This window comes from Sycon ciliatum, chromosome 8 (assembly GCF_964019385.1).
Source record: "Sycon ciliatum chromosome 8, ocSycCili1.1, whole genome shotgun sequence".
Taxonomy (NCBI): Eukaryota; Metazoa; Porifera; class Calcarea; order Leucosolenida; family Sycettidae; genus Sycon; species Sycon ciliatum.
In genome coordinates, this window is record NC_088650.1 from 31406371 (window position 1) to 31419090 (window position 12720).

General features: G+C 46.9%; 1 protein-coding gene across 1 annotated transcript in view; it reads left to right on the forward strand.

Annotated features, from left to right (window-relative positions):
* Nucleotides 1-12720, forward strand: part of LOC135822740 (phospholipid-transporting ATPase ABCA3-like) — a gene marked incomplete at its 3' end in the record, with an annotated part of 60521 nt that overhangs the window by 24757 nt on the left and 23044 nt on the right. Inside the window, 15 exon segments of the mRNA XM_065335566.1 lie at nucleotides 846-938; nucleotides 2038-2128; nucleotides 2644-2834; nucleotides 3204-3325; nucleotides 3714-3860; nucleotides 4910-4999; nucleotides 5606-5667; nucleotides 6038-6169; nucleotides 6341-6446; nucleotides 7173-7297; nucleotides 7722-8008; nucleotides 8750-8935; nucleotides 10697-10827; nucleotides 11460-11547; nucleotides 12106-12238. Coding sequence (XP_065191638.1) covers nucleotides 846-938; nucleotides 2038-2128; nucleotides 2644-2834; nucleotides 3204-3325; nucleotides 3714-3860; nucleotides 4910-4999; nucleotides 5606-5667; nucleotides 6038-6169; nucleotides 6341-6446; nucleotides 7173-7297; nucleotides 7722-8008; nucleotides 8750-8935; nucleotides 10697-10827; nucleotides 11460-11547; nucleotides 12106-12238 — 1984 coding nt within the window.

The window sequence follows — 12720 nt, forward strand, 5'->3', positions numbered from 1 at the left end:
AGGTCACTATGGGTCATCATTTGGTCACCGCAAGTATTTTTGTTGTTATTATTATTTTTACTTTGCGATGTACATCACCTTATAGGAACACCTGCACATGTATAGTTATCTGGGGTGCGAAGTTCTATCAGTGTCTATACGGGGAAGTGACAGGTGGTGTCCCCTCATGCCAACCTGTTCATCGTGTTGCACTGCCATTGAAACACAGTTTGTATGTAAAAGAAATTAGCCGGATTCGCTCCTGCATCACCTGATGTATTGGAGCACACATCAAGCAAAGACATTCGCATCGGCGGGCCACCACTTCGCCCATATATGCTCACTTGTGAGGTCTGCATTCGACATTGAGTTCGCATGTAGCCCGAAAGAAACATATGGGGTTAAGAGTGGTTGCGGTTAAAGCAATCAAGATGCCGCCGGCGTGTAATTTGAACACTAATAGCCATATATGGTTGAGGATTTGTTGGGCAAACACCCTGGGTACTACCTAGATAACCCTGGTTGAGATGTGACACTTTGCAAGGTAGCATTATTGCTGAAGCATTGAACATGCCACATGCTCTGTGCAGTTTTCCATTCATACCCTATGCCGCTAGTTAATGACTCGTATTTTTGTTGTGCATGTTCCTGTGCGTGTTTCTGTGCGCATTCCGTGCCTGTGTGTGCGTGTGTGTGTGTGTGTGTGTGTGTGTGTGTGTGTGTGTGTGTGCCTGTGCGTGTGTGTGTGTGTTCCTGTGTGTGTGTGTGTGTTCCTGTGTGTGTGTGTGTGTGTGCGTGTGTGTGTGAGCGCGTGTTTGTTCCTGTGTGTGTGTGTGTGTGTGTGTGTGTGTTCCTGTGTGCTATAGGCAGGAGATGAAGGTGCCCAAGAGAATCATGAGGAGGAGCCAGTCGGTGTAACTGTTGGTATCGGCATACGCAACCTTCGTAAGGTCTATCATGTAAGTGTACGAGTTGCTCTTTGACTGTCTAGATAATACCGATGTAGATATTGCTTAGTAAATCCATTGTAATACAACACACTGATTGTGTGGCGTTGTGGCCGGTGAGCTATCAAATCTATGACTTCTTATATGTGCATTGATCTGTAACAAACATCTGCAGAGATCGGAGTCCTCCGGTTCGATCGAGTGCTCAATGCAAAAGCGGAGCAGTAACACACGCGTCACAGAGTACCATGTGTCTGTTTGTAAATAGTAGTTACAACCAGACACATGGTACTCGGTGACTCGTGTGTAACAAACATGTGTATTGTTATGTTAGTGATACAGTCGACCTACCCTTATAACGATATTTGCATCACACCAAGAAATATTGTTATAAGGGTAATATTGTTATAGGGGTAACTGGTTCATTTCATATACATATGTCATAATGCATGGATTTTTTCATTTTTTACACTCTTCATAGCATAAAAACTGACATACATGCACATTATGTGCACAGCAAGGTGCCCACTGGTGCCCCATTGCATTTCGTCATGTCCCAACGACTTATCAAGTGAAGCTTGCCCTACCTGGATAGTAGGCTCTACATATTCCCTGCTAGATATTGTTATAAAATGGAAAATGTCGATTGGTCAGCCCATTTTATATCGTTATAGGGGTAATATCGTTATAGCAATATTGTTACTCTATAATGAGGTAAGGCATTGTATACACAAGTCAATGGAGTGATTTGGTTTGGCAGAAAAATATCGTTATAAGGGTAATATCGTTATAGAGGTTATCGTTATAAGGGTAGGTCGACTGCAGTGGCTTTGTTAGCATTGTGCGCTGCTGCTGGTGCTGGTGTTGCTGCTGCTGCTGCTGCTGCTGCTGTTGCTGCTGGTGCTGCTGGTGTTGCTGCTGGTGCTGCTGCTGCTGCTGCTGGTGCTGCTGCTGCTGGTGCTGCTGGTGCTGGTGCTGCTGGTGCTGGTGCTGGTGGTGCTGCTGCTGGTGCTGCTGCTTCTGGTGCTGAGGACCCTACTACTGATACCATGATTGCTGCTGCTGTTGTTGTTGATAGTATTGTGTGTATGCATGCATACGTGTGTGACAGACTGGTGGAAAGTCTAAGGTTGCCGTGGAGAATCTCAACCTGAACATGTACTCTGGTCAAATCACATCTCTACTCGGTCACAACGGAGCAGGTATGTCCAACCAGGCAGATCTCACTAAGCTAACCAGAGTGGTGCACTGTACTTAATATCGCCCAGCTTGGAGACAGGCGCCATCTGCCCTCAGTATGTCTGATTCCCGTATCTACACTTTTATTTTATTATCTAGTTTTTACAATGATCGCAGCGCACAGGCAAAGACGAAAAAATGCATATGGGAGCATAGTGATGGTGAGGCTTTTTGCCCTCAGCCGACCTGAGGATACAGCAGGTGTTGAGTGTTGAGAGCCCGTCTACAATGTGAACATGTTCTGTGCCAGTTAGCAGGAGGCCGGTAAGATACTCGACAACTACTACCTGAAGCAGCAAACACCACCCTATTTGGGTGGCTTGGAATTATCAAAAAAAGATTTAAAAAAAAGATAAATACAGAAGGGGAGCAGAAAAGAGTTGTACAAAATCGAATGCCAGTGTCCGTATGTAATGATCATTATTTGTGGTGTTTTGCGAACTGTCTTTACTTGCCGTATGTGTTTGTGTGTCCTCAGGGAAGACAACAACAATGTCTATGTTGGTGGGTCTCTTCCCGCCCAGCAGTGGGGACGCCTCTATACACGGTCATTCAGTACGTACTGACATAGAGAAGGTGCGCGAGAGCCTGGGCCTGTGCCCACAACACAATGTCCTGTACGATGCACTGACCGTGGAGGAACACCTGAGGTTCTTCTTGGAGCTCAAGGTAAGTGCCCTGTACCTTGTAGGTGTAGGTAGCCAGCTGATGACCTGCTTTCCTAAAGGAAAGTGACTTAAAAAAAAGTATTTGAGAGCCGTGTCCTGATCCACATTGCAGGTGCTTTTAAATTGTTTGTGTTATATGAATGCGCCGCATCAAGCAAATTGGATTGCGGAAGATGATACCGTTGCGTTACTTTCTTGACTGGAGGAATAGATGGCATCGACCTCGTGGATGTGATGGGAAATCTACTTTATAATGTGCGCAGATGGCTTTGTAGGTCAGTGGATACTGTATTTTTGGCTTGGTAAGGGATGAGCAGTTTCAGCACCGTGCCACATACCTTTGTCTTCTCTGCCGTTTGTACTTTGTCAGACTGGCCGTCGTGGTGTGGAAGCCAAGGGCGAGATAGCAGATATGATCCAAGACCTGCAGCTAGAAGACAAAACTAACTGGAAGGCGGCGGAACTGTCCGGTGGCATGAAGAGAAAGTTGAGGTAAGTTTGGAAATGTTGTGTCTCAACTCTCACGTAGAAGCCAATCTGCAGTTGTATGAATGTACCTCCTCCACGCTAAACATTATCCTAGTCTTAGGTTGCCTTTCCGTATTGGTATGTTGACCGAAAAAAAGAAAGAAAAAAAGAAGTAAAGTTAGCCGGATTCGCGGCCGCATCGACCAAGGCTGCCTACAATATTGTGTACAACACGTATGTGTGTATTCTCTCTTCTTGTGGAGTGCAACATTGTGTACACGTGTATGTGTGTTTTCTCTGTTTTGTGAAGTGCGATATTGTGTACATGTATGGTGCGTTTTTTCTGGCTGTTGTCCAGTGCAATATTGTGTATACATGTATGTATGGTGTGGTTTCTCTGGTTGTCGTGCAGTGTGGCAATTGCGCTAATTGGTGGCTCCAAGGTGGTTGTTCTGGATGAGCCGACGTCTGGCATGGATCCTTATGCCCGCCGCGCTACCTGGGACTTGCTGCTGAAACACAAGGAAGGACGTACCATGCTACTTACCACGCATTTCATGTGAGGTCCTGTGCTGTAATACTGCCAATAATTCATACTTGGCGTTGTGATATGAACTCACTCACATGTTCACCTTTGGTAGTCATAAACCTGCTGGGGGTGCCTACATGTAGACAAATTCTTGAATACTGTGTTTATGGTAGTGGGCTGTTTATGGTAATGGACTGTTTATGGTAATGGACTGTTTATGGTAGTGGGCTGTTTATGGTAATGGACTGTTTATGGTAATGGACTGTTTATGGCTGTGGACTGTTTATGGTTGTGGACTGTTTTGTGTTTTTGTATTTTGTATTTATATCATTATCTCATGGCACATCATGATGACGGCCAGTAAAACTGAGACAAGGGTGAAAGCCAACCACAGCAGTAAAACAGATAAAAGAATACAAATAAAAGGCAAAGAAGGCAAAGGAGGAGACAAACCAGCAGGATATACATGAAACCAATAATTGAGCAGAGATTTTAGCAACAAAATTAACCATCGACGTGCTGGTCTTGGCCTGCGTTGGTAATGTTGCCCAAAACACATAGCCAGCAAAGATCGGGGATCTAGTGAATAGGGTGGAGGCAGCGCGTGGGAGACTGAATGAGTTCCGGGTATTCCGTGTTTCGGAGAACCAATTATAAGCCTGCATATGCAAGGGTATTTTATTTAGTAATAGTTTATGGTTGTGGACTGTTTATGGTTGTGGACTGTTTATGGTAGTGGACTGTTTATGGGAGTGGACTGTTTATGGTAGTGGACGGTTTATGGTCGTGGACTGTTTATGGTTGTGGACTGTTTATGGTGGTGGACTGTTTATGGCAGTGGACTGTTTATGGCAGTGGACTGTTTATGACAGTGGACTGTTTATGGTAGTGGACTGTTTATGGTTGTGGACTGTTTATAGCAGTGGACTGTTTATGGTAGTGGACTGATTGGCATTAGTGTGTTGTAGTTCTGCTTTTGGATGACAATGAGCTCTATATGCAGCTTGTGGACACTTGATACGCTAACAGCCAGCCATAACATCTTGCTACCTGAATTCTGTGGTCCTGTTGTTGTTCAGGGATGAAGCTGATCTTCTTGGTGATCGCATCGCTATCATGGCCAATGGGCAGTTGGTCTGCAGTGGATCCTCTCTCTTCCTCAAAACTAAGTAAGCAACTCAGTGTGTGGAACGCTGTAAATTGATGAACATTGCAGTGTGATTACAAATTGAAGGAGGACAGGTTTTAATGGTCTTCTAAAATTGCTTCTAACGGGTAGACCTGCATAGAAAAGTATGAATTGAAGTCTGCTCGTCCCGACACAAGTGAAAGCCACCACAAGTTAGCTGGTTCTTTTCTTCTCTCTGTGTCTGTAGGTCAGTCTATCCTTCTCATTGTCTGCTCTGTAGCTCTCTTCGTTCTTGCCGGAATTTCACTGTCCCTTTTGCTAAGCTTGTACTTCTTGATGGTAGATGGAATATAATGCTGATCGTGTATATGTGAGGTGGTGGAGTATAATGGATATCCTATAGATATCTTTATGGGCCAGCCATAGTGTAAATACTGTCCAAGTGGCCACACACCTCACATAGACGTGCAACCCCTCACACCAGTAGCTCATATCACTGGTGTTGTGACTGAATGATGATCTATGTGTATGTATATGTCATGATATACCTGTGCCTGTGCCTGTGTGTATGTGTATGTGTGTGTGTGTGTGTGTGTGTGTATGTGTATGTGTGTATGTGTATGTGTGTGTGTGTTTGTGCATGTAGGTTTGGTGTTGGCTATCATCTGACTGTCGTCAAGAAGAATGACCAGACTGAGAGCGGGAAAGGTTGGTTGATGCTTGAGAACGAAAACTGCATAGCTTTTGCACAACTGGGTGGCAAAAACTGTATTTGTTGGAAGCACAACCTCATTATTCATTTTTGCATGAGAAAAAAATGATGTGAAGTAATTGGTGCACATGGATTTTATTATTTTGCTCTCTGCCTGTCTGTCTGTCTGTCCGTCTGTCTGTCTGTCTGTCTGTCTGTCTGTCTGTCTGTCTGTCTGTCTGTCTGTCTGTCTGTCTGTCTGTCTGCCCGTCTGTCTGTCTGTCTGTCTCCCCCCCTCTCTCTCTTTCTCTCTCTCTCTCTCTCTCTCTCTCTCTTCCTCCCTCTCCATATGTGTGTGTGTGTATGTGTTCTCTGTATGGGTTACAGGAGCACTGGTCAATTCCGTGACAAAGTTTGTGCCAGGTGGTCGTCTTGTCGGTGATATTGGTGCAGAGATGTCGTTTGTTCTCCCTCACGATGGTGTGGACAGCTTCTGTACTCTCTTCAGTGACTTGGAAGGTTGGTGAATGATTTCCTCGTAACACAATGGCTCTGATTTCCTATGTATCTCATTGTTCTGACATCTTCTCACTCAAAGGTGCCTCGGCTGCATCCTACAACTTTCCACTGCCAGGCTTATTCTCTTGTGTTGATCTGCTCTTCTGCATCTGTCTTCTACTTTTTTTGTAGCCAAGAGCGCTGAATACGGCATCAGCAGCTTTGGTGTGTCGGTGACAACCATGGAGGAAGTCTTCCACCGTGCCGGCGAGTCGGCTGACGTCACTCTCGAATCGAGGTAGGAACTGATTGAAGTCGTACAGCATTTACCGTCGGGGTCGAAGAATTCCCTGACCCTCTGTGCCCGGCCCTTGACTGAGATTTAAGTGGCAAAGTACTAGAAGCAGAGGTTATGCCACTGTTCTGCCCCTCCATACGAAGCATTTAAAGGGATGACGTAATTGCAATGCAACTATAGCGTGAACCAGCCGAAACGATGACGCAATCACATAAACACTATAATGCAAAGCATCTCAAGCGATGACGTAATTGCAAACTAGCTGCAGTGCAAAGCATCTGAAATGATGACGTAATCACCCAGCCAAGCTATAGTTACTGCAGGTTTTCTGTTGGACCTTCTAGGTATGCAGGTGGGTGCTGTGCTGGTGTTGTAGTGCCGTGTGCCATGATATGGTAATACGTGAAGGCACACAATGACCTTGTCTGATAATTGGTTCAGCCATGAAACTCTGAGTCGCAACGGAATTTGCCAAGGTTTTTATTGTGTGCCTTTGTGTACGACGGATTGCCGAAAACAAGTTCAGAGAAAGACACCACCTCGAGCGACACTTCACAGTACGGCATCTCGATGTCCTGGTAGCGTGTGTGTGGTATGGGCTGTGTGTAGCATAGGCGAATGAAATGCGGTTCAAGTTTTCTAGCAATTACAACAAAACACCAGGTGCATCCTTGCCCCTGCGACAACAGTCGTATTCTGTACCCCTGCGATATACGTGTGCCACAGACTGGAGAGAAGGAACTCGGTGGTCAAGCGACAATACTCGCAGCTGTCCTACGAACGTGAGGAGCACGACGCGGCAGACCTGCCCCAGCAGCCACAAGCTATGGAGAACATGGACATGACATCCGGTAAGCATATCTCAGTGGTGTGCCCTGAGTCGGGAAAGGTGGCTCCGTAGTTCTGAGTTTTATTGTTCGCTTTCAGAGGGTACCAGGTTCAAGTCCTGATGGGAACTCGTGGCCAGGCACTAGGGAAACATGGATGCGGCGAATGGGATTTTCGGTCTTTGACCACTTTGGTTGTGGGTCTCATCTACTTTATTTTCAAATTGCACATGAACGCAGTGGTAAATGTGCGTGTATGATGAAATTTGGATCGAGAAGTGCTGGCTCACGCTTCTACTGCCTTTCCGATTGTCACTTATTTTCCAGAAGGCGAAGGATCGGCTAGGACCTTTCACCAAACAAAAAATCTGAAAAATGTACCACTCCCCATTTCCCTGTGACGTCCCAGAGTGTCGTGTGCTATTCTCTTGTGCTGCTATCCGTGCAGATCTGCTGCAAGGATCGTCGCTCTGGTTCCAGCAGTTCCGCGGCATGTTCACGAAGCGCTTCCTGACCAGCATCCGTCACCCTACCGTCATTGTTCTACAGCTTCTCTTCCCGATCGTATTGACCATCTGTGCACTGCTCGTCATCAAGCTTGTACCTACTATTCGCTCTGACCCGGACCTCACGCTGAAATTCAGCAATCTCAAATTTACTCGTGCCTACACTGCTGATTATCGCGATTCCCCGACTTGCCCTGATCCTGTTTGCAAACGCACCCCGTTGAATACGGTACGTATTTCCATGCGTGTGCGGTGTGTGTGTGTGTGTGTGTGTGTGTGTGTGTGCGGTGTGTGTGTGTGTGTGTGTGTGCGTGCGCGCGTGTGCAGGCATGTGTGTGTGCGTGCGCGCGTGTGCAGGCATGTGTGCGTGCACGTGTGGGTGTACGTTGGTGTTGTATACATAGTGTTTGTGTGTGTGTTTTTTTGGGGAGGGGGACTTCCCCACTGCTTGCTTTGCGAAACATGGATTCCTAGCTCTTTATGATAACGATCGTAGCTGATGTCTTTATGATAATGGTTATGACATCCTAGCTGTTCCAAGTTTACCATTGTACCACCATATTTAGAGTGTAGAGGATAAGCAGATTCACACATCTAGTACAGATAGTCCATATACGGAACGGAAAGAGGTGGAGAAATTGACCAAATATGGATGGATTTATTCTTGAGGTCGTACATTCCCTCTACCCGATGTAATTTGGCAAGTAAATACCTATGGTGTTTGGCTAACTAGTGGTGGGGGTAAACTTTTGTGCCTTGCAAGCTGTTGACGGTGCCATCCCAGCACAAGTATCAGTTACTTAGTTACATTTTAGTTGTGTTTGGATTCTGCTGCAGCATCGCTATCACTGCCACTCACTGCCACTCTGGCTGTGGCCTCTTCTAAAGGTTGAAATGGTTTCCTGTTTGCACACACTCAGTGACTGTTGCCTTGCCTTGTCCTGTCCTGCCCGTGTGTCTCTGTTTCTAGTCTTCGCCTGGCTTTGGTTACCTGAGCAATCCATCCAACATCGAACCAATGGATATCACCGCCGACTCTGTGCGCTTTTCACCGGGCAACGCCTCGCCCGACTGCTGCAGCGAAAACTTCATCTTGCACGAGTCGTGCATTGCGGAACGTTACGCCAATGTGACCTATTTCGGTGGACAAGGCAATGTAAGAGCATCGTCCTGTTTCTCTCTTTCTTTTCTTGTTATTATGACTGTGTTGTGCTACTCTGTGTGACGGGCAGTTGAAAACGATGGTGTAGTTTAGCGATTGTAGTAAAATGCATGTTTTGCTAAGCCTCTTGAAAGGGACCTCGGATCAGCACTGTCTGTATTGGTTTGGAGTGGCCACTCCGGTTACCGTATTCATGGATGTGATAAATTGGGCATTCGGCACTTGTGCCAGTAGCTGCCCCCCCCCCCCCCCCCCCCCCCTCCACACACACACCTCAGCTCATAGTTAGGTCACGTGTCTGCCACTGGTGTTGGCACCAGTCGAGAGTTCTGTTGCCGCGGGAACGGAGACGGGAATGTTCTTATTTTTTCCTCGCCAAGTTCATCATCCCAGAATCAGGCTGGCTTAGAAATCGTTATTTGCAGTGTTGTGTGTTGCAGTGTTGTGTGTTGGAGTACTGTGAACGATTTTCCTTTGTTCTGAATCCGAACAAAGAAAGTCCCATGGCTGCTGAGTGATGTTGTTGTGTATCGTGTCGGAGAAAGGTCTTCTGGGGTGTCGTCGAGATCTCGTTGCGACCGTGACTCCTGCTGGCTAGGTGCTGCTTGCTTTGCTTTTTTGCGTAGTGTTTTTGATTATTGTTTACTATTGCGTATTGTTAGTGTTCGTTGTGATTTGGTACAGTACTTGTTACGAGATACGACACATTGTGTAGTGTGTGTTTGCAGCACGAAGAAGACTGCTCACCAGAACGGTTAGCTCAGGAGCTTGGGCTTACCTTGTGCAATCACAGTTCATCAGCTTGGACATTGCGCTTGGTCCCATGCGAATAACCGACTAGAATAGTAATTATTTCTTCGTTGCATTTTTGAATTGTGTTCTTGCTAGCTCGTTGACTTATTTATTTGATGCGCGATTTATGTGCGCTGATTGCGTGATGGCATGCAATTATGATCATGCTTGCGCCAGCTAGCTGGATGCCTGCGCCGCGCACTGATGTTGAATGAGTTAGTATGCGCCCCGCGCTGTTCATGCATATATGGTACATGGTGTGTAATGTTTGCCGCACACGCGTATACGTGCCTCGCCTCGTACTGCTTATGTGCCGCGCGCCGTACTATTGCTGTCGCTTTGCCGCCAAATTTAGCTTCCGCTTTCCGAGCGCTGTACGCTCTTCTGTACGCTCATGCCAAAGTTGGACGCACGTTGTGGCTGGCCAGCGCTTTACCCCTCATGCGTTGTTCGTTTCCTTGATGCTGTGGTTTGTTTTCTTTAGTGTTCTAGAGTTCTCTTTCCGATGTAGTTCGTATTTTTCCAGTCTCTTCTTCTCAATGTATTCTACTGTTCATTCATTATAGTCCGTAAAGAATTACGTGACCTTTTGTCTTGTGGCGTCTGTGCGATCCTGAAACTTTTGAGGTGTTAGTAGTGAACACAACAGATGTCATTCCGAGAACCCTAATCATGTCACTTGAATAAGGTTGATATGTCACTGGCATATATACCGGCATGGTCGGCACCCCATCCTCATGTTGCCTGATTATTGCGTAAGCATGAAACTTTGAGTAGCGGCAAACAAGCCTTGATTGTCCTTGTTGTTCTGTTGTTCTCTGTATTACGCTCTGCCTCCACGTTGTGTTGAGCACTGTCCGCAGCATACTGGGTACATCCTCCGGTCAGTTGAATACAAGAATACAGTTGCCATAATTATTGCATAGCTTCTCTGACCTGTGATTGTGGTTTGCGAACGTGCAGTTGGGAGTATTCTCGAGCTGTGGCGAGTCTTTTGGCTACAAGGAATGTAGCGTCTGTCTGAACGCACGCGCCACGCTCAATGGCCGGCGACGACTGGATACGGCAACATTGGCGAGAGAGTTCTCCGGATCGTAAGTACAATCTACAGGTTCAGGCTACCCACATGCAGAGCTAACCGTGTGTGTAAAGACCACTGCGACAATAGTCTACCGTATTCTCCCGATTGTAAGTCGCATCCCCATTTTCAGGTCCATGTTATACCGTCATATCGTCCTATTGTCGTATCGTTTCAAATTTCAATATATACCAACCAAAGCCAACGATAACCAACGATAACCAACAAAAGCATTGTACGATGGTCGCCAATAAGGAATCTGATAAAAGGGAAGGATCTACTGGCAGGGATTCGAACCCAGCATCATTGTCTGTCAAGCGCAGTGCCCCGTTGATTAGGCAACCGGGAGCATAATGATGCAGCCTGGCTCCTTTCTAATACGTAGAAATTGTGTGGCGGTGTGTGTGTGTAAAAAAAAGGGGATTCACTGGCCAGAAAAATCCACTTCATTCAGCTGTGTGGTGAGTACCAGGCTAAAAATCAGTGGCGGTCAATTCATCAGCCTTGCAAGCTGTTGAATGGTGTTAACCCAGCACAAGTTGATATGTCTAACATAGCAGTTCGCTATCATCGCTTCCGCGATGGGCAGGTCTGAGTCAGAGTGAATGTGTGTTAATTACCTCCACCCCATTATGTGTATCACTGCAGATGCGAAGACAATGACCAATGCCCGAGTGCTCCCACACTCACTGCTGCTCGCCGTCAAACCACATGGTTCCAAGCTAGGGTGCTTGAGGTAAGCAGGCGCAGTATGTCACTAGCACTATGTGTCTTTAGAAATCTCACATTCCTAGCATCTAGCTGAGAACTTTGCCCCAAAACACCATGTTTCTCGTTCGCATGCGCAATATCGGACAATGGCAGAAATTTTCGGGTCATAATACAAATATATTGACCTCGTGTAGGCCTTTCATGTCGCATGCTAGTGTCACTTTTCTGTACCAGGACTGGGTCCCCGGCTGGGAGGGCCCAGTCCCATTCATTACCTGTGGGTGTGCCACCCCTGTGTGAAGGACAACTGTACAAACAAGTATGGATGCATGCAAAATCTGAAAGTGCGCGGCTGCAGTCTGGCTGCGACGTAGCGCTTTCAAGCCCTATTTTTTCAGTCCCCGGGTCTATTATCCTGCACCACATCCGGGGGTGCCCGGGTCAACTACCCTGCCTCCAATCACGATAGTGCCCGGTTCAATCTCCCTGTCCCTGATCACACTATGTTATTGTTCGACTCCAGTCTGTCACAACCAGTCAATTGAGATGCCATGTCTTGTATCATTGTATGTTTGCCATACAGAATGCCAACACGGGTGATTACTTCAAGGAGTGGCAATCCGGATACTCATTGCACTCAGGTGATGGCAGTGACTTGCCCGATGCGGTCAGGGGCGATGGCCGTGCCATGGACATTGAGGCGAACTGTTATCAAGGTATGGTCATCGGCTATGAACTATGAACGTAGTGTTTTGCTAACTAACAGCGCGGCGGACAGCGCAGGGCTGACTGGACTGTCATGCTCAGTGTTGCTACTCACGTCATGCTCAGTGTTGCTACTCACGTCATGCTCAGTGTTGCTACTCACGTCATGCTCAGTGTTGCTACTCACGTCATGCTCAGTGTTGCTACTCACGTCATGCTCAGTGTTGCTACTCACAGTTACACTTTTCTTCTTCTTGCAGTGTGCGTATTTGTCGTGATGTGTTGGTAGTGTAGTGTGCGGATGCTCGCTTGTAACACACACACGCACACACACGCACACACACGCACACACACGCACGCACACACACACACACACGCACACACACACACACACACACACACACACACACACGCACACACACACACGCACACTGTACTGTACTGCATTGACAGCTACCCTAACGGGTCACGCCGCCCTCCACCCAAGCATGGG